This window comes from Antechinus flavipes, chromosome 6, assembly GCF_016432865.1.
Source record: "Antechinus flavipes isolate AdamAnt ecotype Samford, QLD, Australia chromosome 6, AdamAnt_v2, whole genome shotgun sequence".
NCBI classification, from domain to species: Eukaryota; Metazoa; Chordata; class Mammalia; order Dasyuromorphia; family Dasyuridae; genus Antechinus; species Antechinus flavipes.
The window spans coordinates 195,969,660-195,992,312 of record NC_067403.1 but is presented as its reverse complement, the minus strand read 5'-3'; the positions used below and the strand labels follow the sequence as shown (position 1 = coordinate 195,992,312).

Below are 22,653 nucleotides of genomic sequence, written 5' to 3'. Positions count from 1 at the left end.
ATTATATACTTATAAGAATATATTTATAATATATATTTATAAGAAATCAAGCCATTCTCCAATTGATAAATGGTCAAAGGATATGAACAATTTTCAGATGATGAAATTGAAACTATTACCACTCACATGAAAGAGTGTTCCAAATCACTATTGATCAGAGAAATGCAGATTAAGACAACTCTGAGATACCACTACACACCTGTCAGATCGGCTAAGATGACAGGAAAAAATAATGATGAATGTTAGAGGGGATGCGGGAAAACAGGGACACTGATATATTGTTGGTGGAGTCGTGAACAAATCCAACCATTCTGGAGAGCAATCTGGAATTATGCCCAAAAAGTTATCAAACTGTGCATACCCTTTGATCCAGCAGTGTTACCTACTAAGTTTATATCCCAAAGAGGTACTAAAAAGGGAAAGGGACCTGTATGTGCCAAAATGTTTGTGGCAGCCCTGTTTGTAGTGGCTAGAAACTGGAAAATGAATGGATGCCCATCAATTGGAGAATGGCTGGGTAAATTGTGGTATATGAACGTTATGGAATATTATTGTTCTGTAAGAAATGACCAGCAGGATGAATACAAGAAGCTTGGAGAGACTTACATGAACTGATGCTGAGTGAAATGAGCAGAACCAGGAGATCATTATACACTTCGACAACAATATTGTTTGAGGATGTATTCTGATGGAAGTGGATTTCTTTGACAAAGAGACCTAACTCCTTTTCAATTGATAAATGATGGACAGAAGCAGCTACACCCAAAGAAAGAACACTGGGAAATGAATGTAAACTATTTGCATTTTTGTTTTTCTTCCCAGGTTATTTTTACCTTCTGAATCCAATTCTCCCTGTGCAACAAGAGAACTGTTCGGTTCTGCACACATATATTATATCTAGGATATACTGCAGCCTATTTAACATGTAAAGGACTGCTTGCCATCTGGGGAGGGGGTAGAGGGAGGGAGGGGAAAAAGCGGAACAGAAGCAAGTGCAAGGGATAATGTAAAAAAAATTACCCTGGCATGGGTTCTGTCAATAAAAAGTTATTATAAAAAATAAAATAAAATAAAGAATTGAATGTGTCTGGATACAAGTTGAAGCATATTTTTTAAAACTTTATTTTTCTTGGGTTTGGGGGAGGTTTAGGGGGGAGGAATCTATGTTCTCTTTTACAACTTGACTTTTACATAAATGTTTTACATAACTTCACATATGCTTTCTCAATGGGGGGAGGTTAAAAGTTAAGAGAGAGAATCTGGAGCTCAAAGTTTTAAAAACATGCAAAAAATTGTTTTATATCTAACTAGGCAAAAATAAAATATTAAATAAAAAAAATTTTAATTGTCATCGTTAATGTTCTAGCACCTCCTTTCTTTCTTTTTCTCTCTCTATATTCTCTTCTCTTCTCTTCTTTTTTTCTCTTCTCTCTCTTTCACACACACATACACACACATACACTCTCTTCATAGACAATTCCTTGGAGGGACAATTACCAATTTACTCATTTTTTCCATTTCCTCTCTTTTCACTTTTCAACTTTTTGTAATCTGGCTTCTAACCTAAGCACTCAACAAACACCAAAGTTACACATAACTCTTAAATGTTAAATCTAGTGGCCTTTTTTCAATCCTCATCCTTCTCAACTGCTCCAATTTTCAATATTGTCAACCAGTACTTCCTGGATATTCTCTCCTCTTAAAGTTTTCCTGGCCTTGCTTTTTCCCTTGGTTCTACTCCTGACTACATTATACAACAATATAATGCCCCTTAACTGAGGATCTACTTCAGGGACACATCCTGGGGCCCTCTACACTTTCTCACTTTGTGACTTCATCAGCTAGCAGTGCTTGATATGCTTGATGATCATTTCTATTCAGATAACTCCTAGATCCATATATGCCCAGCCCTATCGGCTGCTTGTCTCCTAAGTTTGTCTCAAATCTCCAACTCCCTAATGATAACTTCAAAATGATGTCTCATAGGTAACTAAAGCTCAGCATGTACAAAACAGCCATATTATTTTCCCATCAAGTTTATTGATTTGTCTATTTCTTCAGAATTTGCCTATTTCTACTGAGAGTACAAGCAACACTTCTAACCTCAATGTTATCCTTGACTCCTCGTTCTTCTTAGAGCCAATCATTTCCTAAATATTTCTATCCTCCACAACTTTTCTCCTTTCTCATATCCATCTCCTCTCTATTCACATGGCTACCACCTTACTACAAACCTTTATCACTTCTCATCTGAAATTCTCCAAGACTAATTTCTCTGCTATTATGTTCCAATATATGCTCCATATGGCTTCCAAAGTTAACCTTATAAACAGCAGTGTCCTAACCATAAACAATAAACTCTAGTGGCTTCCTATTGACTCCAAAATCAAGTATAAGCTCCTCTGCTTAGTTTTTGAATTTCTTTGTCACTTAGCTCCAACTTACCTTTTTCCAGGAGCTGAAGAATTGGGAGATAAAGTATAAACAGAAAGTAGAAACAACTCTTTTTTAGAAATTTGGTGGAGAGAGGTAGGATGATCCCTTGAACTGGGAACAGAGTTCAGAGATATTTGGGGTTGGGATTGGGGAGATAGGGAAGACATGAATATATTTTATAGGCCAGAGGAAGGAGCTAAGAGACAGAGGACCATATCCTATGGAATGAAAGGGAAGGAAAAAAGAATGAATGAACACAGAAAGATACATAGAAGAGTCAAGTCTAGGGAGTTTCTGTTGAGCTATTTGTATTTATGGGGTGTCTTCCCAACTACACAAATCTACCAAGCATTTTGTAGTTTCCAGGACTGTCACCATACTCAAGACATTTGCACACGGTACTCCCTCTCACACTGATGAAATCATGTACATCAACACCTTCTGGGGGTCAAAGAGGCACAGGATAGATGATTTCTAGTATCACTTCCAGTCACACAGGGAAATATTTCATGTCTTTCACAGCAGTCACAGGGCTTTTATCAAAGGCAGGAAGAGATATCTTATTCCTTCAAAGTCCTTTGAGGGGTAGCACAGGTGGCTATTTCACCCCACGAAGCTTTGTCTCTACTATTTTATAAGGGTCTATCTTCCTCCTCTTCCAATGTCAAAGCTCCTCCAGGTGTTCCTGCTCACCCCCATTTATTTGTCTCTTTTTTCTTAGCTCTTTTAAACCTTATTGCTTATCCCAAAAGACTCCAGCATTTCTTTCACATCATTATCACACAGAAAGTGCTTTTATTCTACAGAGCAAAACTTCCAGCACAGTATTAACAGGTGTGAGCTTCAGCTCTGCTCTAACAAATTCCTTTGTTGCTGGATCATAAAGAGCTGTTTGTAGCCAAAGACTAGGCTCCTTTTCTACCCATTCCAGAAACCTGAGGGTTTGGTTTATTAATGGAAGTTTAAAGTGCCTCAGAACTGAAAAGAGACCATATACTTTGTCACAAGTAATTTTCAGATGAGAACAATTTAACAATGTAATTAACTTCCAGACACAAAATATTAGTTTATAAATATTTATTTTGTCATTTGACGGTGTATTAGTCTACATCAGAAGAGAAAAATCAGTTTGATCACATTATCTTTTTTTTTTTTTTACATAATAAGCATCTTATGAATGATTAGGTAATCTGTGATCATTTGCTACAAACTAAAATTATAGTTAGCTATATTTTAAGTTAAACAAATTTCAAAAGACAGAAAAACTTAATACTTAAAACCATATATTAATCCACATTTAAAATTTTAATTTTACCTATGGAAGTCTTTAAAGCAACACTAGTTCCCAACATACAAGCTACTCAGAAAGAAACTAAAACAGAAAATTTTTAACTTTAAGGAACTAACCAAGGCTTTGCAAATCTATGTTGTCCTTTTCCAAACAACTAAAAACAAGAAATGTGTGTCACACTGGAATAGCCAATGAAACGTAAGCTAAGGACTATTTCATTTTTGTCTCTGTGCGTCTTAGTGTTTAAAACAATAGCTAGCAGGCACATAGTAGGTATCAGTTGAATGAATATCTAGAGTTCACTCAAAAAACCACCAAGTCAAGCAGATTACTATTCTGTTATCCCTTGAAATAAAACAAGCCAATATGCAAAATATTTTCCTTTTCATTAAAACCCATCATACAAAAAGTGTCATCCACAACCAGTGAGAGAACTATGAAGACAGGATACAAATCAAAGCTAGTATTTTCACCTCTAGAAGAATTGCACAGGTTTAACTTAGATCAGATTGCTTGCTGTCTTCGAGAGACAGAAAAGAGAGAAGGAATGAGAAAATTGTGGAACACAAGGCTTTGCAAAGGTGAATGTTGAAAACTATCTTTGTGTATATTTGGAAAAATAAAATACTATTAAAATAAGAAGAAATGAATGTCTAAAATTCAAGGAAATTGCCAAAGCTGACAAGAATCTCACGTCTGTCATGACAAATATTATCTTTAGTCAAATCTAATTTAAGTCTTTGTTTAAAACAGCTAAAGCTCTAGCTGAGGAATAAAACTCTCTTCAATAGCTAAAATCTAAGAAAAAATAAGAGGCCAAAGAAATTAAGATGAAGATAGAATTCAGGATGTTCCCCAGCACAACTGAAAATATTTTATCTTAAGAAAAAAATAAAAGATCATAACTGAGATCTCAGGAAGCCAGTAAGGTAACAAAGCCTCTCTCTTCCAGTACACATCTCCTGCTTGATGTGAACTAGGACATAATAATAATAATTATAATTATCCAATAATCAGGGATTGGCATTTAATCTCACCAAAAATACCAAGAAACAGATCTCAAGGTTACAAAATCAAAGATGTATGGAAAATAACAATCAAAAACAAGGATGGGAGAAAACAGATCCTAGAGATCTGTAGGTAAAAATTAGAAGTACTGACCACTGCAGCAATACAGAGACAAAGTTAAATCAGGAAGCCATTAAGGTTAACTACTGCTATTTCTGTCTATAATAATACTTCCCATACTGACTACAACTGTTGTGTATCAGTTTCAATATTACTTTGTGACATGTTAAGAACTACTTTTGATTTTCCAAAATTCATTAAAAACAATTTCTTGCCTTATTCTTTAAGTGAAACTTTATTATTCTCCAGATTAAGCCCAGAAATGTTTTAGAGAAGTCAAAAGGAAAAGAAATTTTAAGAACTTTCCAGAAAAGCCTCATTCTATGTATATATAACTGCAAAAATAATACTTACCTCTTTCTTATTATGCTCAATACAAATAAAATTTCCACAGCCTTTTTTTTAAAATAATGGTCATATTAACATTCTAAGTAACAATAGTTATATATAATTGTATTTATATAACATTTAGGCTTATCTGTATAATATATAATTATATTTATATAATGCTTTCAGATTATCCAAGCAATTTATATTTAAGATGTCATTTGGCAGCATTCTTCTGTGGGACTTCTTTAAATAAATCTCAGTTTTGTGGATCCTATCCGTTGGAGAATGACTTATTAAGTTAAGGTATATGAATGGGTGGGTAAATTGTGGTATATGAATGTTATGGAATATTATTGTTCTGTAAGAAATGACCAGCAGGATGATTTCAGAGAAGCCTGGAGAGACTTACATGAACTGATGCTAAGTGAAATGAGCAGAACCAGGAGATCAATATACACTTCGACAACGATACTGTTTGAGGATGTATTCTGATGGAAGTGGTTTTCTTTGACAAAGAGAAGACCTAACTTAGTTACAATTGATCAATGATGGACAGAAGGAGCTACACCCAAAGAAAGAACACTGGGAAATAAATGTAAACTGTTTGCATTTTTGTTTTTCTTTCCAGGTTATTTTTACCTTCTGAATCCAATTCTTCCTGTGCAACAAGAGAACTGTTCAGTTCTGCACACATATATTGTATCTAGGACACACTGTGACATATTTAACATGTCTTGACTGCTTGCCATCTGGGGAGGGAGTGAAGGAAGGGAGGGGAAAAGTCGGAAAAGAAGTGAGTGCAAGGATAATGTTGTATAAAATTACCCAGGCATGGGTTCTGTCAATAAAAAGTTATAATTGTTTAAAAAAGAAGAAGAAGAAGAAGAAGAAGAAGAAGAATTGCACATGTTTAATATACATTGGATTACTTGCTATCTAAGGGGAAGAAGCAGAGGGTAGGGAGGGAGAATAATTTGGAATGTAAGGTTTTACAAGGGTAAATGCTGAAAACTATTTTTGCATGAATTTTGAAAATAAAAAGCTATTACTCAAAAAAAAAAATCTTTTCATCATGAAGCACAAGAAAAAAAAAAACCTGCTTTTCATCATATGAACTTTAGCACATAATAATTTTTACATGATTTTTCTCTTAATTTTGTTCTTTTAAGCACCTCCGATTTCATCAGGATAGATATTATCTCTACAAAGACTGAAAGTTTTCTCTGACCTTAATTGATAATTTTCATCAGGTGCCATGGCTGAAAGCAACCATCATACTACAAACATTAAATTACTACACTACTCTATGGTCCTGCATTTAATGCATTTGTTCAAATTTAGCCAGACTGGTCTTCAGATAATATAATCCATAAGTATAATCTATCACTTGACCTACTTGAAAGCCTTTTCAGTTTTACAAAACCTGCCAAGGATTTTGCACTGCACCACAATAAGACACTGAAAGATAACTTTTTCTACAAGTATTACAATTATTGACATTTTGTTCAAACTCTTTTCTTACTTTTTATAGTATCCATATCACTATGCCAAACCATTAGATATTATTCAAACTGTTGAGACAGTTACATTCCAAAATGTCTGTCACTTAACAACAGATGGCAGATGGGTTTCATACACGCTGCATTCGCTTCCTTACCTAAGAAAAAAAACCTAGTTAGCAGACAATGGCTCCAGGACAGATATGTTATCCAGGTTTTTACTTTCTCATCTTCTATGCTACCATCGTTTTCTATCTCAAGCAGAAGAGAACAAAACAATGGAATTTCCCAAGTCATCTTGTGGTCAATTCATGATTCTTTTTGAGCTACAAGTACACCTTAAGAAGCAGAGGTAGAATCAAAGATCCTCAAAGAAGTAACTATGGGCAAATCATTTCATCTCTCTGGAGTCTCTGTTATTTCATATATAAAACTGGAAGAAAAAAACTTGCACTATTGTCTCTCAGATTTATTTTAATTCTAAAGTTTTCCATATACACTGACAATTATTTATGGTCTTCTGAAAAGAATACTTAATTTAAAAAAATAGATTTCTAACAATGTCTCCTTTCTTAAAACTTGGGTTCTGAGAGACTCTCCATTTAGAAAATAAAATTTCTTACAGTGATAAAAATATTTTTAATGTCAAGACTCACAAAAAATTCTTTGCCATTATTTTCTGAATTATGAATTTATCATTTGATATTAAGTATCTAACATATATTAACAACATTTTCCCACTTTCACTCCAGCCAGGACCATCATTAGGACACTTCCCATTAGCAGAGGAACGCCTCTGAAAATGGAGACAAAAGGCTGGCTGACAATATAATGAGCTGCCAGTTACTTCCCAGAAAAAAGACAAGAAACACCATATGGTCTGCAATGCACAATTACAATTATTTTAATGTTACTCTTTTCTAGATACATTTTCCCTTCAGAGGTGATTTCTGATCATGCATCCAATCTCGACTTACAATGAATATACAATCTTAAAGTGAGGAGAAAAATTCCAGGCAGCAGCTCCTCACCATTCTCAAAGCCTATGCTATTGACTACACTTGCACAGAAATAAATGAAAAAATTCATTTATTCAGACGTGAATTAAGTGAACTGGAATACTCTAAATGCTAAGACTAATTAGTTACTTCATTGATCTAAAAAACAAAAACAAAAAAAAAAAAACCCTGGAGACATTACACACTAATTTGCTGTCAATCTGTCTGACTCTCCAGATTCTTAAATTCTAAGAGTTCATTGTGTCAGAGTTTCCTGCTGCTACTTTGAATTGTCCTAAGGATGCCACTACTTTGATCTTTACTATTTAAAAGTTTCCAACTGAAATACTTCAAGAAAAACATCATATTTCTAGACTTTTTTTTTAAAGTAATCAAAGTAGAAAAATAGTAAAAAATACACTATATATTCTTAAAAGTTTTCATTTATGCACCCAACATTAAAATATCAATTTTGAATTCTTCAATAAAGCAGGCATCTATTGAGATTGACTAGTCTTATATGTTATTCCAGTCAGCAATTATGAAATACAAATATAATTTCCAGTACTGATGCTAAAAAAAACCTATAGTGACAAAAATAAATGCTCAATATTATAATTCTGATATGCCCAACTATTCAATGGTATGAATTATACCTAAAAAAAAAAAAAAGGCCTACTATTAAATCATTCAAAACTAAATTTTCTACCTAAAATCTGTCATTTGGATAGTTTGCATTGATCTTCCATAAAAGCTGTTTGAAAAAAAAAATCATACAAATAAAAAAACCTATTAAAATCTGAAAAGCAAAATTAGAAGTCACATTTTTATACACAATAAGCAAATGCTCTACTCTTTTTTTAACAAGGCATAATAAAAAATGTAAAACTTATAACGAACAATGTCCATTAAATATTTTAAACATGTTATTTGAACAAAGCATTCTATTATTTTCTTTTCAAAAATTGTGCTTGTGCACATACAGTTATAGAAAGAATTTGGAATTCATAAAGCTTTTCTTTTTTATTCCAAATACCCAAATGAAGATAATGTTTCATTAGATTTCAAGTAATCAACAAATTAACAAATACTCTTAGAACTGAGTAGTCCAAGACTTATATGTAATAAAGTACAAATCTGCATATCCTGCCTCTTCTGCACAAAAGTCTCAACTCTATTATTTTGGGAGTACACAAAGTTCATCTGTCCTATGTCTCCTACTGTTACATTATTTTCAAGAACAAGATCACAATCTAAGTAGTTCTCACAGATCAGAAAATTATTTGTAGAAGAAATAATAAGATATAAAATTTTAATATAAAATTTAATATAAAAGTTTAATAAGATATAAAAACTATTGGTAAAAATCCAATATATTTGTCAGATAAATCCTTTTATAGCATTCAATGAAAATGTTATGACAATATAGCATATTCTATTAATGCTTTTGTCTAGAGTATTAAACATGTAACTATTACTATCATTATTATATATCATTAGTTTAAAATATATCTAAAATTAAACTTAGGGACATTAAATGTGTCTTAATTTTGCTCTCTTTGTAAGTACTAACAATGATAACTATTCACAATTCTACATATATTTTGTACAATTTCAAGAGCATTAACAAAATACATTCAGCAAATCTCCTTAAACATTCCTGCACAATAAATAGGCTGAGAAAATAAACGTATTTTCTTCAAGTGGAGAAGAGAGCAATGGAACTTTTAGTTCCAAGATACTCAAGCAAGAGATCTATCTTCCACCATCTAGCCCAATAATCTAGAAAGGTCCCTAGCCTACTAATTACCTTGAATTAACTCTCAAAAGGTTAATCTTTATACTTAACAGGCAGGTAGGTGGCACAGTAGATAGATCAACAATCCTGAAGTCAGGAGGATTTGAGTTCAAATCTGATTCTCAGACACTGACACTGCCTAGCTGTGTGACTTTGGGCAAGTCACTTAACTCCAACTGCCTCAGCCAAAAAAAAAAAAAAAAACTTTATACTTAAAAAGAAAGAGGGGAAGAGAACAGGAGAGTAGGAAATTTTTTCCATGCAAAGAAAACCATAAATTAGTCCTCATAAGGGATGATAACTTCTCTGTTCCTAATTCACAAATTTAAAAATGTTTAAAGCAAAAAAATCAAGCAAAACCAAAGAAGGGGTAATCAAAGATCTTCACTCCCTGTTACCTGTCTCCGCTCCCTCCGAGATAAGGTGCTACCATGGAGAATTCGCCAAAGTGTCCGTGCAGCAATCTTTGTATCAATCCACAACAACCGAAAGCCATGATAATAGTGCTTCAACTCATCCACAACCTTTTGAACAATTGATTTCTTCACAGGCACCTCTACAGTGGGACTGTAGACTGGTCCACCTTCTTCGAGCTTCTTATTTTTATCCTTAATAGTCTTCAGGGACTTTTCCACTACCGAGTCATCTTGAAGGGGACAAGAAGAATGCAAGCACCGCACAGAAATGTGTGGAGGTTCCAGAGAGTGCAAACTGGAAAGAGGCGTCCATGATTCAGAAGATCTTATTACCATATATGCCTGTTCAGGTCTTTTAGTCCAACAACTTAAGTGATTACTTTTGAAGGAAATGTAAACAGGGTGGACATGAGTGCAACAACCAAACTTAATATTCCTTTAAAAAAGAGAGAAAGAAAACAGTGAGCAATCAAGGAATTTAATTTATGATCTAAAAACTAACTACGTTCTATGAATTGAAATGTATTTCACCATTACTTGGTTAAAATATGTCTCTATACCATGACATATTATAGCCTAAAAAAAGATTTATACAACAACCATATAAGATTTAGAGCTAGAAACCTAAAGGTTATCTAGTATAACCCACACATTTCTTCAGATTTATTGATAGTTTTTTTTTTTTTTTTTTTAAACTGAGGCAATCGGGATTAACTGACTTGCCCAGAGTCACACAGCTAGGAGTGTTAAGTGTCTGAGGCCAAATTTGAACTCAGGTCCTCCTGAGTTGAGGGCTGGTGCTCTATCCACTGTATCACCTAGCTGTCCCCAGATTTACTGATATTCTTTAAAGGTAGTGAACTAGTTTTCTTTTCCTGTTTTTTCTCTCCCTGACAAGCACTGGGAAACTTACTCAACACACAAATTATCTTAGTAGGCTCTCTTCTTTCTCTTATTATATTTCTTCTTATTATAACAGTTTGTGATACTGGAAAGATTCATTCTTTCAATGTTTGATAAGAATTCACTTGTAAATCCATTTCATATTGTGTTGTTTCCTTGGGGAGTTGCTTTATGTTAAAGTATTTAGAGTTAAGTGACTTGCCCAGGGTCACACAGATAGGAAATATTAAGTGTCCAAGGCCACATTTGAACTCAGGTCCTCCTGACTTCAGGGTTGGTGCTCTATCCACTACACTACCTAGATGCCACCTAAGACTGGATTCTTTAAATTCGCTACTTGGTGTCCAATTAATGTGGATGTTTTATAATTGGGAAATATTTGAATTTTCTTTCATCAGTTTTTGATATGTAAGCAAAATGTTTTCTGATATTTTTCTTAAAAAAAATACCTACATAAAGTGGCTCTAAACAAATAATGTTAAAAAATCAGTTTAAGAAAACAACTAACTAAATACTAAATATTTCAAGTTAAACTGAAAATCCCTTCTTGAATCAAGAAATAAATCATTTTCTATTACCATAAAACTCTATCAATAATATTAAAAAGATATTTTATAGTGTTTATCCTCCAAGGTGACCTGTTTATAAATATTTTAATTGCTAGTTCTACAAAGCTAGAAGAAAATAGACAGAAGTGGTCTGGTTGGCTGGTTAAGATAAGATACCAAGGAAGACAGGATTGTGGGATTGAGCTACATTTAAATAAGAGATTTTCCTCTTTCTCCTAAACTTCAACCCCCAAAAGTACAAATTTTACAGTCAATTAAGTAAAGACTAAATGTCTGATTCTTATGAACCTTTTAGCCTCCAAAATATCTTCCTAACTCAATTCTTAAAAAAAAAAAAAAAAAGGGGGGGTGGGGGGAGTTGAGGGGAGACTTTTCCTTCCATAATTTGGAAAAAAAGATAAAATTCCTGTTTGAAATTCCATATTTACATTTGCTGGGACTCAGGCTGCTTCAGGTAGAATGATGTAGAATCATGTAGAATGATGGGGCTAGATTGGGTGACAACAGGAGCCTAAAGATTCTGGAGAACTGCCAGTGGTCACAGACACAGTAAGTGTCAAAGGCCTCATCATTTGAACTCAGGGCTTTCTGATGCCAAGCACTTAATAGTCTGTGTGCCTGCTCAGTGTCTGGTTTAGTATTAATGTATTTGTCTGCTTATGGGAAACTCTAAAGAATATCAGCATACACAACTGATAAGCCCATAAATGAACAAGACCCAGAAATTTTAAGGCTGTTGATCTCTGCTGAGAACAGATAGGAATTATATTCAAAGTATAGTATACTTTGTTAAGCATAAATCAGTTAAGTATAAATGGTTCAGTCTCATGTTCCTCAACTTCTCATCAGTTAGTATCATAAACCACCACTTCCCAACTCCATCCCACTCTCATCAATCCAGGCTCTCTTACCTGCTAACTGTGGCAGTTTTTGACACATCCAAATACATTGCCTACAGATCTTACCACACTTTCTAAACCTTTCAAGTAAAATCAATTAGTACTTTGATACCTGACCTCCATGCAAAATTTGTCACAAGTTATTGATAAATAAAAATGGAAAAATTATGTTCAAAAGCAAAGAATAAAAGACCAAAAACGTGTTTAAAATACATACACACACACCCATAAGTTTCACATCTATAGCATATTAACATTTACAATGCTTTAAGTCTTTTCCTCATCAGAGGATTCTGGGAAGATGGTGGAATAGGTTGGTAAATTTCAAGCTCTCCAGATTTTACACACAAATAGAACAAATCTGCACCTCAGGTGAACAAAGAACTGGTGAAAAATCCACAAGATTTGGGGCAGAACAGGAAGACCTCAGGCCCAGAATTAACCTGAATAAAATGCAAACATCTCCAGGCCCGTTCCTCAGAAAAGTCTCATGGGGAGCCCTGAGGCAAGATGTGAGTGGAGCCTCAGCAGAAATCAAAGAGATATTCACCTCCCGGGTATTGTCTGTAGAACAGAGTCCAGGAAAACTGAGTGAACCTCAGCTGATTGGGAACATACTGAGTGAGAAGGAACCAGCAGCTAGTGAGTGTAGAAGCCATGGGGCAGAGATGCTGCTAGCTGTGGGCACTTGCAGAAGAGTGAAGCTCTTCGTTTGGGATTCCTGATCAGAGTGGAGAGCTGGAGAAAAGCTTGAGGTCCCCTTTCTCTTCCTCTCCCTCCCCCCATCAGAGTTGCTTACACTAATATCTCTTTATTTAAAAAAAAAAAAAAAAAAAAAAAAAAGAACCCAACCATAGAAAGTTACTATGGGAACAAGGAAGACCAGGGTTCATCTTCAGAAGACAAATTAAAAAAAAAAAAAAAAAACTTCCACCCGAAAGAATAACCTGAAATGGGTCCTTGTCCAGAGAGAGTTTATGGAATTCAAAAAAAGAATTTAAAAATCAAATGAGACACATTCAAGAAAAAATAAAAGATAAAAATAAAAACCATCCAAGAAAAACAGGATTATGAAAAAAGAAGTTAATCAATTAAGAAAAGGAAATACAGAGTCTCAAAGATGAAAATAACTCTGAAAATTAGAATAGAGTAGGGGAGGCCAATGAAGCTATAAGACCACAAAATAACAAAACAGATTCTAAAGAATGAGAAAACAGAACAGAATGTGAAACATAAAAAATGACATATCTCGAGAACAGATCAAGAAGAGAAAATTATAAGAATAATTGGATTGCCTGAAAGTTATAACCAAAAAACAATAATGCAAGAAATAATCCAAGAAAATTGTCTTGGAGTTCTAGAACATGAGGGAAAAGTAGGAATGAAAAAAAACTACTGATCAGCACCTCAACAAGATCCTTTGTGGAAAACACCTAGAAATATTGCCAAATTTCAAAATCCCCAGATCAAAGAGAAAATTTTGCAAGAAACAATTCAAATACATTGGAGCTACAATTAGAATTCCACAGAACTTATCAGCAGGCACAATAATATACCACAGATCTTGGAATTATATCTACCAACAATCAAAAGAACTAGGCCTGCAGCCAAAAATATCATATTCAGCAAAATTATCTATAATATTAAACAAGAAGAAATGACATTCAATTAACTTGCAGATTTTCAGAACTTTTTACTAAACCTGAATTTAGTAGAAAATTTAACGTATATCAATATATCAATACCAAAGACTAATTTCAAGGAACTCAATATGGACAAATTGTTTTGTTTTGTTTTGTTTTTTTAACAAAATGCACACAATGAAATACATATTTAAGGTTGACATCAACAAAAGAAAGACTGAGGCAGAGTTAAATTAAAAATAGTAATTACATCATACAAATGACGTACAGAGGAAGAATAGACACAGAGGGATTTAGACAGGAGAGGGCTCAAAGTTCTAAAAACCTATTCACATCAGGAACAGGGATGTGTGTATGTATATGAATGTATATATGCATAAATGGATATGCATTAATGGATGCCCATTTTGTTTTTCTTTTTTCTTACTACAAAAATGCTGATAAAATTATTTTGAAACACAAGAGGCCTTTTTTCCTTTTTACTTCTTTGAAATATCGGCTTCCACTAATTCAGGGATTGATCTGAGGAACAGCTTTTATAAACTTCACATAAATTTAACTAGTGATTGTCAAGTGACTGTCATGATTTTTGTTATTCAGGGTACCTATTTGAATGTGTATACTCAATATTTGCTGAATCTCTATTACCTGTTAAAAAAATAATAAGCTAGCCATAATTTTTTCTTATATTTTTATTAAAATTTCTATTTAAAACACTATAAATTGGTTTTTATAAGAGTAAAATATTTAAATTTCAAAGAATGTGGTACTTTTTTCATCAGATGCTATGAATTTCTTTAAAAAGTTGAGAACATTTAGAGAACCTTAGGCTTTATAATGATTAAGTAATATTAAAATTTGTTCCCTGCCACTGCCCTACAATGCAACAGAAACCTTAAAATGAAATTAATTTTTAATTAATCTTATCTCTAAGCCACAGATTCAGAATTCAGCATTTCAATGTAAATTGTTCAATCAAAAAATGAGACTGCTATGCAACATGGATCATGAAGTACTGTAGATGAAGGCCTGCAAAAAGATTCAATTTAATGTATTTTGCAAGAATCATGATTATAGTCATTTTTCACTCATTTTAATGGTCACATTTTATGCTACCTACCATAATACTAACTTGAAGGAGATAAGAGGAAATAAATTTAAAAATATCAAAGGCTACTTCAGATAATTTTTTTAAACTAAAAGTGAAATCTAAAGAAAAATAAATTTAGACTTCATCTTCTCTACGATAACCTGATAATACATCTATTAGGGTCACACAGGGAACTGAGCAACCAACTATATTAAAAGTTAACAATCAAGTCTCATTATATATCTCTTTAAAAATTTTATTTTTTAAGATACTTGAGGTTGGGGAAAACTAAATGTCCCTTTATAACAAATCATTATTAGAATTCTTATCACTGAAGTTTCATTAAAAGTTTCATAATAACTGATCACAGTATCAATATTTTAATCAAAGAGCTTTGATTTTAGAAAACATCTATTAATTATTCAACTAGGAAAGATAAAGAACAGCAAAAGCATTTTTGTTGAAGAAAGAAAGCCTGAGAAGTTGCAGTCAAAGTTTTACTAATTCAATCTAATTATAACAAAGGTCATTCTAAATAAGTGACTTTTTAAAAGAATTGTTTTATTCAGTCTAGTGAATATATTTTAAAAAATATTAAAAATAAATGAAGGGAAATCTTTAACAGCCCTTCTTTAAGGAATGCATAGGATAATTGCCAATTTTATGTTCACAGGTAATTTAAAAATGTATTCTTTGGAATATTTTTAAATGCCTATAAAATTATCATACTATTAAAAAATTTTACTAAGTAAAAATAAAACATGGCCCAGTCTCATGAATTCCTTAATTACTGCAACTACAGCATAAACACCTTAGCAGGCCATCCCAGACCTAGGTAGGAAAATCAATCTGAAACTGTGTGACAGATACTGTTTTCCCATCATAGCCTTCAGAGAATCAGAGCGTGTAACAGAGGAATTAGTTCAAAATGCACACTAACTCTTCTGTCTCACCCTGGTTTTTTATAAGATATTAGAAATACCTCAGGTATGTGCAAGGTAGGTCAAGGCTCTTACATCTTTCATAGAAGTGAAAATTACATCCTATCTGTTGTCAGCAGAGATCAACAGCCTTAAAATTTCTAGGTCTTGTTCATTTATTGTTCCTAGTAAGTAAGCATACACAACTGACATTCTTTAGAGTTTCCCATAAGCAGAGAAATACATTAATACTAAACCAGACACTGAGCAGGCACACAGACTATTAAGTGCTTGGCATCAGAAAGCCCTGAGTTCAAATGATGAGGCCTTTGACACTTACTGTGTCTGTGACCACTGGCAGTTCTCCAGAATCTTTAGACTCCTGTTGTCACCCAATCCAGCCCCATCATTCTACATGAAGCAGCCCGAGTCCCAGCAAATGTAAGTGACTTGCCCAAAGGTCAGAGAGGTGGTGCCTGAACCGTCCTCCTGACTTCTAAGCAAGATCTCTATCTCATGAATTGGTGGAAAGAATTCCTACACTAAGAACATATAGGGGATGGAGTCTAATTAAAAAAAAAAAAAAAACATCTTGGGGTAGTTAGGTGGCACAGTGGATAGAGCACCACCCTTTAAGTCAGGAGGACCCGAGTTCAAATCTGGTCTCAGACACTTAACATTTCCTGACTGTGTGACCCTGGGCAAATCACTTAACCCCAATTGCCTCAACAATCACAACAAAAAAACAGACCTTATACATATCAAAAATGACAAATAATGGAGGGATGAGGAAAAATAAGATGCATTAATGAACTGTTGGTAGAGCAGTGAACTGGTCCAACTTCTAGAGAATAATCTGGAACTATATGCAAAGAACTAAAAAACTGCATATCCTTTTATCCAGCAATACTTCCAGGTGTAATCCCAAAGAAATTAAAGAGATCTCTAGAGAAAAACAATGAACTCGTAAGTGCCAACTTTAGTATAATTGTCTTATTTTCTTTTTTTTTCTTTTGTTTGTGATATGGCTAATATGGGAAATACATTTGGTATGACTTCACACACACATACACACACACACACATATTTTTAAAGCATGTCAAAAATACTTTTTTAAATAAATTTTCTCTCTTGGAATTTTGTTTTGTCAATGGGAAGAGCCAAGATGGCAAAGAATAAACAAGATATTGCCTGAGATCTTTCTGATTTTTCTATCAACACTAGACCAAGCCACTGAACAGATTTAAGAGTGACAGAACCTACAAACATTCAGAGTGTAATAATTTTTCAGGTTAAAAAAAAGTGTTTCAACTGGGCAGGGGGGAATGCAGTCCATAGAAGGCATGGTACAGGGAAGTGCAGAGTGGGCAAGCCCAGTACACAGAGGCCTAGCACAGGGAATTTAGCAAGAGGCTCTTAGCCAACTACAGCAGCATTGGTTTCTCTGTCCTAGTTCAGAAGGCCAGATCAGCAGAATAGCTGTGAGACCTACAATGCACCTACAGAAAGCAAATTGTGAACCTCTGTACTCCAACATAATAGGTAGGACTTGGGCAGCCCACTGGGGCAGTAAGGAAGCCTGCAGCACCAGTACTGTGAGTGAGAAACCCCTGGTGCCCTGTAGAGGAAGATCAAGACAATCTTTTCTGTGCCCTAAGAGCAGACTTCAACCTTTAAAAATAGAGTTCTGACCACAAAAAGTTACTATGGAGAAATATCAGGGAAGACCAGAACACAAACACAGCCCAGGACAAAAAATGCAAAATGCCTACAGATGAAGCCTCAAAGGAAGATAGGAACTAATCTCCAATTCAAAAGGCCTTCTTGGAAGAGTTCAAGAAGGATCTAAAAAGAGAGAAAGAAGAAAAATGGGGAAAAGAAATGAGAGCATTGCAGGAGAATTTGAAAACTGGGAAAGAAAAACCAATACTTTAGAAAAGGAAATACAGAAATTGACTGCAGAAAGCAGCTCATTTAAAAATTAGTTTGATGTAATAGAAAAAATATAATGAAGAAAACAACTCCTTAAAAAATGGAATTGGCAAAATGGAAAAAAGCATCCATTATACAAAACAAGTCCTTTAAAAGTACAATTAGCCAAATACAAAAAAAGGTAAAAAAGCTAACTGAAGAAAATAATTCACTAAAAATCAGAATTGGACAAATGGAAATGAATGACTCAATAAGAAATAAACAAACAAAATCAAAAAACTGAAAAAATAGAAGAAAACGTACAACACCTAAGCTGGAAAACAGATCCAAGAAACACAATCTAAGAATGACCGGACTATCTGAAAACGAGGACGAAAAAAAGAACATAGACAATATCTTTGAAGAAATCATCAAGGAAAACTGCCCTGATATCTTAGACTCAGGGGGTAAAATAGTCACTGAAAGAATCTACTAATCATCTCCTGAAAGAGATCCTAAGGAATATTGCAGCTAAATTCTAAGATTATCAAATTAAGGAGAAAATACTGCAAGCAGACAGAAAGAAACAATTCAATTACCAAGGAACCACAATCAAGATTACCCAAAACCTAGCTATTTCCACATTAAAGGATCAGAAGATCTGGAATATGATATTCTGGAAGGCAAAGAAGCTTGGACTACAACCAAAAATCAACTACCCAGCAAAATTAAGTATTATATATTTCAGGGGGAAATATGGACATTCAAGGAAATAGGATATTTTTAATGATTTTAATGAAAATACCAGAGCGGAACAGAAAATTTGATTTCCAAATACAAGACTAAAGAGAAGAAAAAAGGTAAATGAAAAAAAATTTTTTTTAAGGTTAAAATGTTTACACCCAGAAGAAATGTGTAACTCTTGAGAACTGTATCTTTGTAGGATAGTTAGAAGAGGTATAATTAATACTTAAATAAGTTGATTTTAATGTGATGATATAAAAAAGAAAATAGGGGTAGACGAGATTTTACTAAGAGGATATTGGAGGTAAGATTGGGTAAATAAGCCACATGTAGAGGCACAAAAGATATTATACTTGAGGGAAAAAAGGAAAGGGAATGAGCATTATTTGAACCTGAATCTCATCAGATTTGGCTCATAGAGGGGATAACATGTGCATTTAGTTTGGTAGAGAAATTTGTCTCATCCTAGAGGGTAGTAAAAGGAGAAAGAGGAAAGGTAAGGGGGAAATTAATACAAAAGGGTGCAGAAGTAAAAGGGAAAAGGGATTGAGATTGAAAAAAGGGAAGACAAATTGAGGGAAGTTGTTGTCGTAAGCAATACACTGTCAAGGAGGGAAAGGATAAAAAGAGAGAGAAAAGTATAACTTGGGGAAAAATATGATGGCAGGAATTACAGAATTAGTAATCTTAACTATGAATGCGAATAGGATGAACTCTCTATAAAACAGAAGCAGATAGCAAATGGATTAAAAAGCTAGAATCCTATAATATGCTGTTTACAAGAAACACATTTGAAGCAGAGATACATACAGAGTAAAGGTAAAAGGCTGGAATAGAAAATATTATGCTTCCAGTTGAAATAAAAAAATCAGGGGTAGCAATCCTGATCTCAGATCAAGCAAAAATAAAAATATATCTAATTAAAAGTGATGAAGGATTATCTTGCTAAAGGGTACCGTAGATAATGAGGAACTATTAATAACTAAACATATGGAGAACTTGTGAGTTACAAGAAATAGACAGCAAAACTACACTAGTGAGGGATCTTAACCTCCCTCTTCTAACTAGAAAATAAAGAAGAAAGAAATTAAGGTGATGAATAGAATTTTAGAGAAGTTAGATATGATAGACCTTTGGAGAAAACTGAATGGGGATAGAAAGGAATATATCTGTTTCTCAAACAGTACACAGAACATAAACAAAAATTGACCATTTACATCACAATTACATGCAGAAAAGCAGAAATAGTAAATGCATCCTTTTCAAAACATGACTCAATAAAAATTACATGTAATAAAAGACCATGGAAAAATAGGCCAAAAAGTAACTGGAAACTAAATAATCTATTCCTAAAGAATGAGTGGGTCAAACAACAAATCATAGAAACAAATGATAATTTCATGCAAGAGAATGACAACAATGAGATAACATACCCAAACTTATGGAGGCAGCCAACATAATTCTTAGGAGAAATTTTATATCACTAATTGTTTACATGAATAAAACAGAAACGATCAATGAATTGGGCATGAAACTAAAAAAGCTAGGGAAAAAAATTTAAAACCCCAATTAAATACCAAGTTCGAAGTTGGGAAATCAAAGGAGAGATTAATAAAATTGAAAAAGTATGAAAACTATTGAACTAACATATAAAACTATAAGAGTTGGTTTTATTTTAAAAAACTAACAAAATAGATAAACTTTTGGGTAATTTGACTAGAAAAAGGAAAAGAAGAAAACCAAGCAACCAGTAGCAAAAATGAAAAGGATGAACTTGCCACCAATGAAAAGGAAATTAAAGCAATAATTAGAAGTTATTTTACCAAACCGTATGCTAATAAATCTGATAATCTAAATGAAATGGATGAACATTTATAAAAATATACACTGCCTGTTTGTAGCAGCTCTTTTTGTAAGTGCTATAGAACTAGAAATAGTGGATGCCCATCAGCTGGGGAATGGCAAATGGCTAAATATGTTATGGTATATGAAAGTTATGTAATATTGTTGCTGTATAAGAAATGATCAGCAGGATGATTTTAGAGAGGCCTGGAGAGACCTAAATTGATGCTAAGTAGAACAAGAGAACATTGTACACACTGGCAACAAGATTATGTGATGATTAACACTGATGGACTTGACTCTTTTCAACAATTAGGTGATTTGGGGCAGCTAAGTGGCGCAGGGGATAGAGCACCAGCCCTGAAGTCAGGAGAACCTGAATTCAAATCTGACCTCAGACACTTAATACTTCCTAGTTGTGTAACCCTGAGCAAGTTATTTAACCCCAATTGCCTCAGCAAAACAAACCAAAAAAAAAAAAAAAAAACAATGAGGTGATTCTAGGTTAATTCCAATAGACTTGTGATGGAAAGAGCCATCTACACCCAGAGAGAGGGCATGTGCATCATGATAAATGTGGAAACATGCAGAGGAGAATTGCACATTTAATATATTGGATTACTTGCCATCTAAGGGAGGAAGGTGAGGAGAAGAGAAAGAGAAAATTTGAAACATAAGGTTTTGCAAGGATGAATGATGAAAACTATCTTTCCATATATCTTGAAAATAAAAAGCTATTATTTAAATTACATATATAGACCAAATTAGAAGATGAGGAAATAAATAAATTAAAATAGTCCCATTTTAGAAAAAAGAAATTGAACAATCCATTAATCAACTCCCTAAGAAAAATCCAGGGCCAAATGGATTTAGAAGTGAATTCTACCAAATATTTAAAGAACAATTAATTCCAATACTATATAAATTATCTGGAAAAGGAGAGGAAGAAGAAGTTCTACCACATTCCTTTTATGACACAGACATGGTGCCGATACCTAAACCAAAAAGGGCCAAAACAGAGAAAGAAAATTATAGATTAATTTCTCTAATGAATATTATGCAAAAATCTTAAATAAAATATTAGCAAAGAGATTACAGCAATTTATCTCCAGGATATGACCAAGTAGGATTTATACCAGGAATGCGAAGCTGGTTCAATAACAGAAAAACAATGAGCATAATTGATCACTAACAGAATCATATGATTATCTTAATTGATAGAGAAAAAGGTTTTGACAAAATAAAACATCCATTCCTATTAAGAACACCAGAAAGCATTTTCCTTAAAGTGATAAGTAGCATCTACCTAAAACTATCAGCAAGTAGTATATGTAACAGGAGTAAACCAGAAGCATTCCCAAAAAGATGAAAGAGAAAACAAGATTGTCCATTATCAGCACTATTACTCAATATGTACTAGAAATGTTAGCTTTATCAATAAGGGAAGAAAAATAAATTGAAGGAATTAGTGTAGGTAATGAGGAATCAAAATTATCTTTCATTGTTCATTTATCATGTTGCACATGCCCTCTCTCTGGGTGTAGATGGCTCTTTCCATCACAAGTCTATTAGAATTACCTAGAATCACCTCATTGGTTTTTTGTTTGTTTTTTTTTTTTTTTTGGTTTGTTTTGCTGAGGTTTGTTTTGGGGTTAAGTGACTTGCCATGGGTTACACATTATTCATTGATATGATGGCATACTTAGAGAATCTACTAAAAAACTACTAAAAACAGTAACTTTAGCAAAGTGGCAAGATATTAAAATAAGCCTACATCAATCACTGGTATTTCTATAAGTTACCAGTAAAGTCCAGCAACAAAATAGAAAGAGAAGTTCCATTTAAAATAATTACAGATAATGTAAAATATTTGAAAGTCTTCTCACCAAGACAAAGCCAGAAACCATATATACACAATTACAAAATACTTTTCATACAAATAAAGTTGGATCTAAACAACTGGAAGAATATCAAGTGCTCATGGGTAGGCTGAGCTAATATAATAAAAATGACAATTCTACCTAACTTGATCTACTTATTCAGTGCCATACCAATCAAACTACCAAGAAATTACTTTATAGTATTAGAAAAAGTAACAAATATCTGCAAGAACAAAAGATCAAGAATTTCAAGGGAATTAATGAAAAAAAAATGCAAAGGAAGGTGGTCTAGCTGTACCAGATCTAAAATTATATTATAAAGCAGCAGTCAACAAAACCATTTGGTACTGCCTAAA

At 33.4% G+C, this 22,653-nt stretch overlaps 1 protein-coding gene across 3 annotated transcripts in view; it reads right to left on the bottom strand.

Moving 5' to 3' along the window:
* LETM1 (leucine zipper and EF-hand containing transmembrane protein 1) overlaps positions 1 to 22,653 on the bottom strand; it is a 78,733-nt gene that overhangs the window by 37,750 nt on the left and 18,330 nt on the right. For all 3 annotated transcript variants that reach the window (XM_051966386.1, XM_051966384.1, XM_051966385.1), the window contains exon 3: positions 9,879 to 10,332. In XM_051966386.1, coding sequence (XP_051822346.1) covers positions 9,879 to 10,332 — 454 coding nt within the window. The remainder of the gene's footprint in view (positions 1 to 9,878; positions 10,333 to 22,653) is intronic.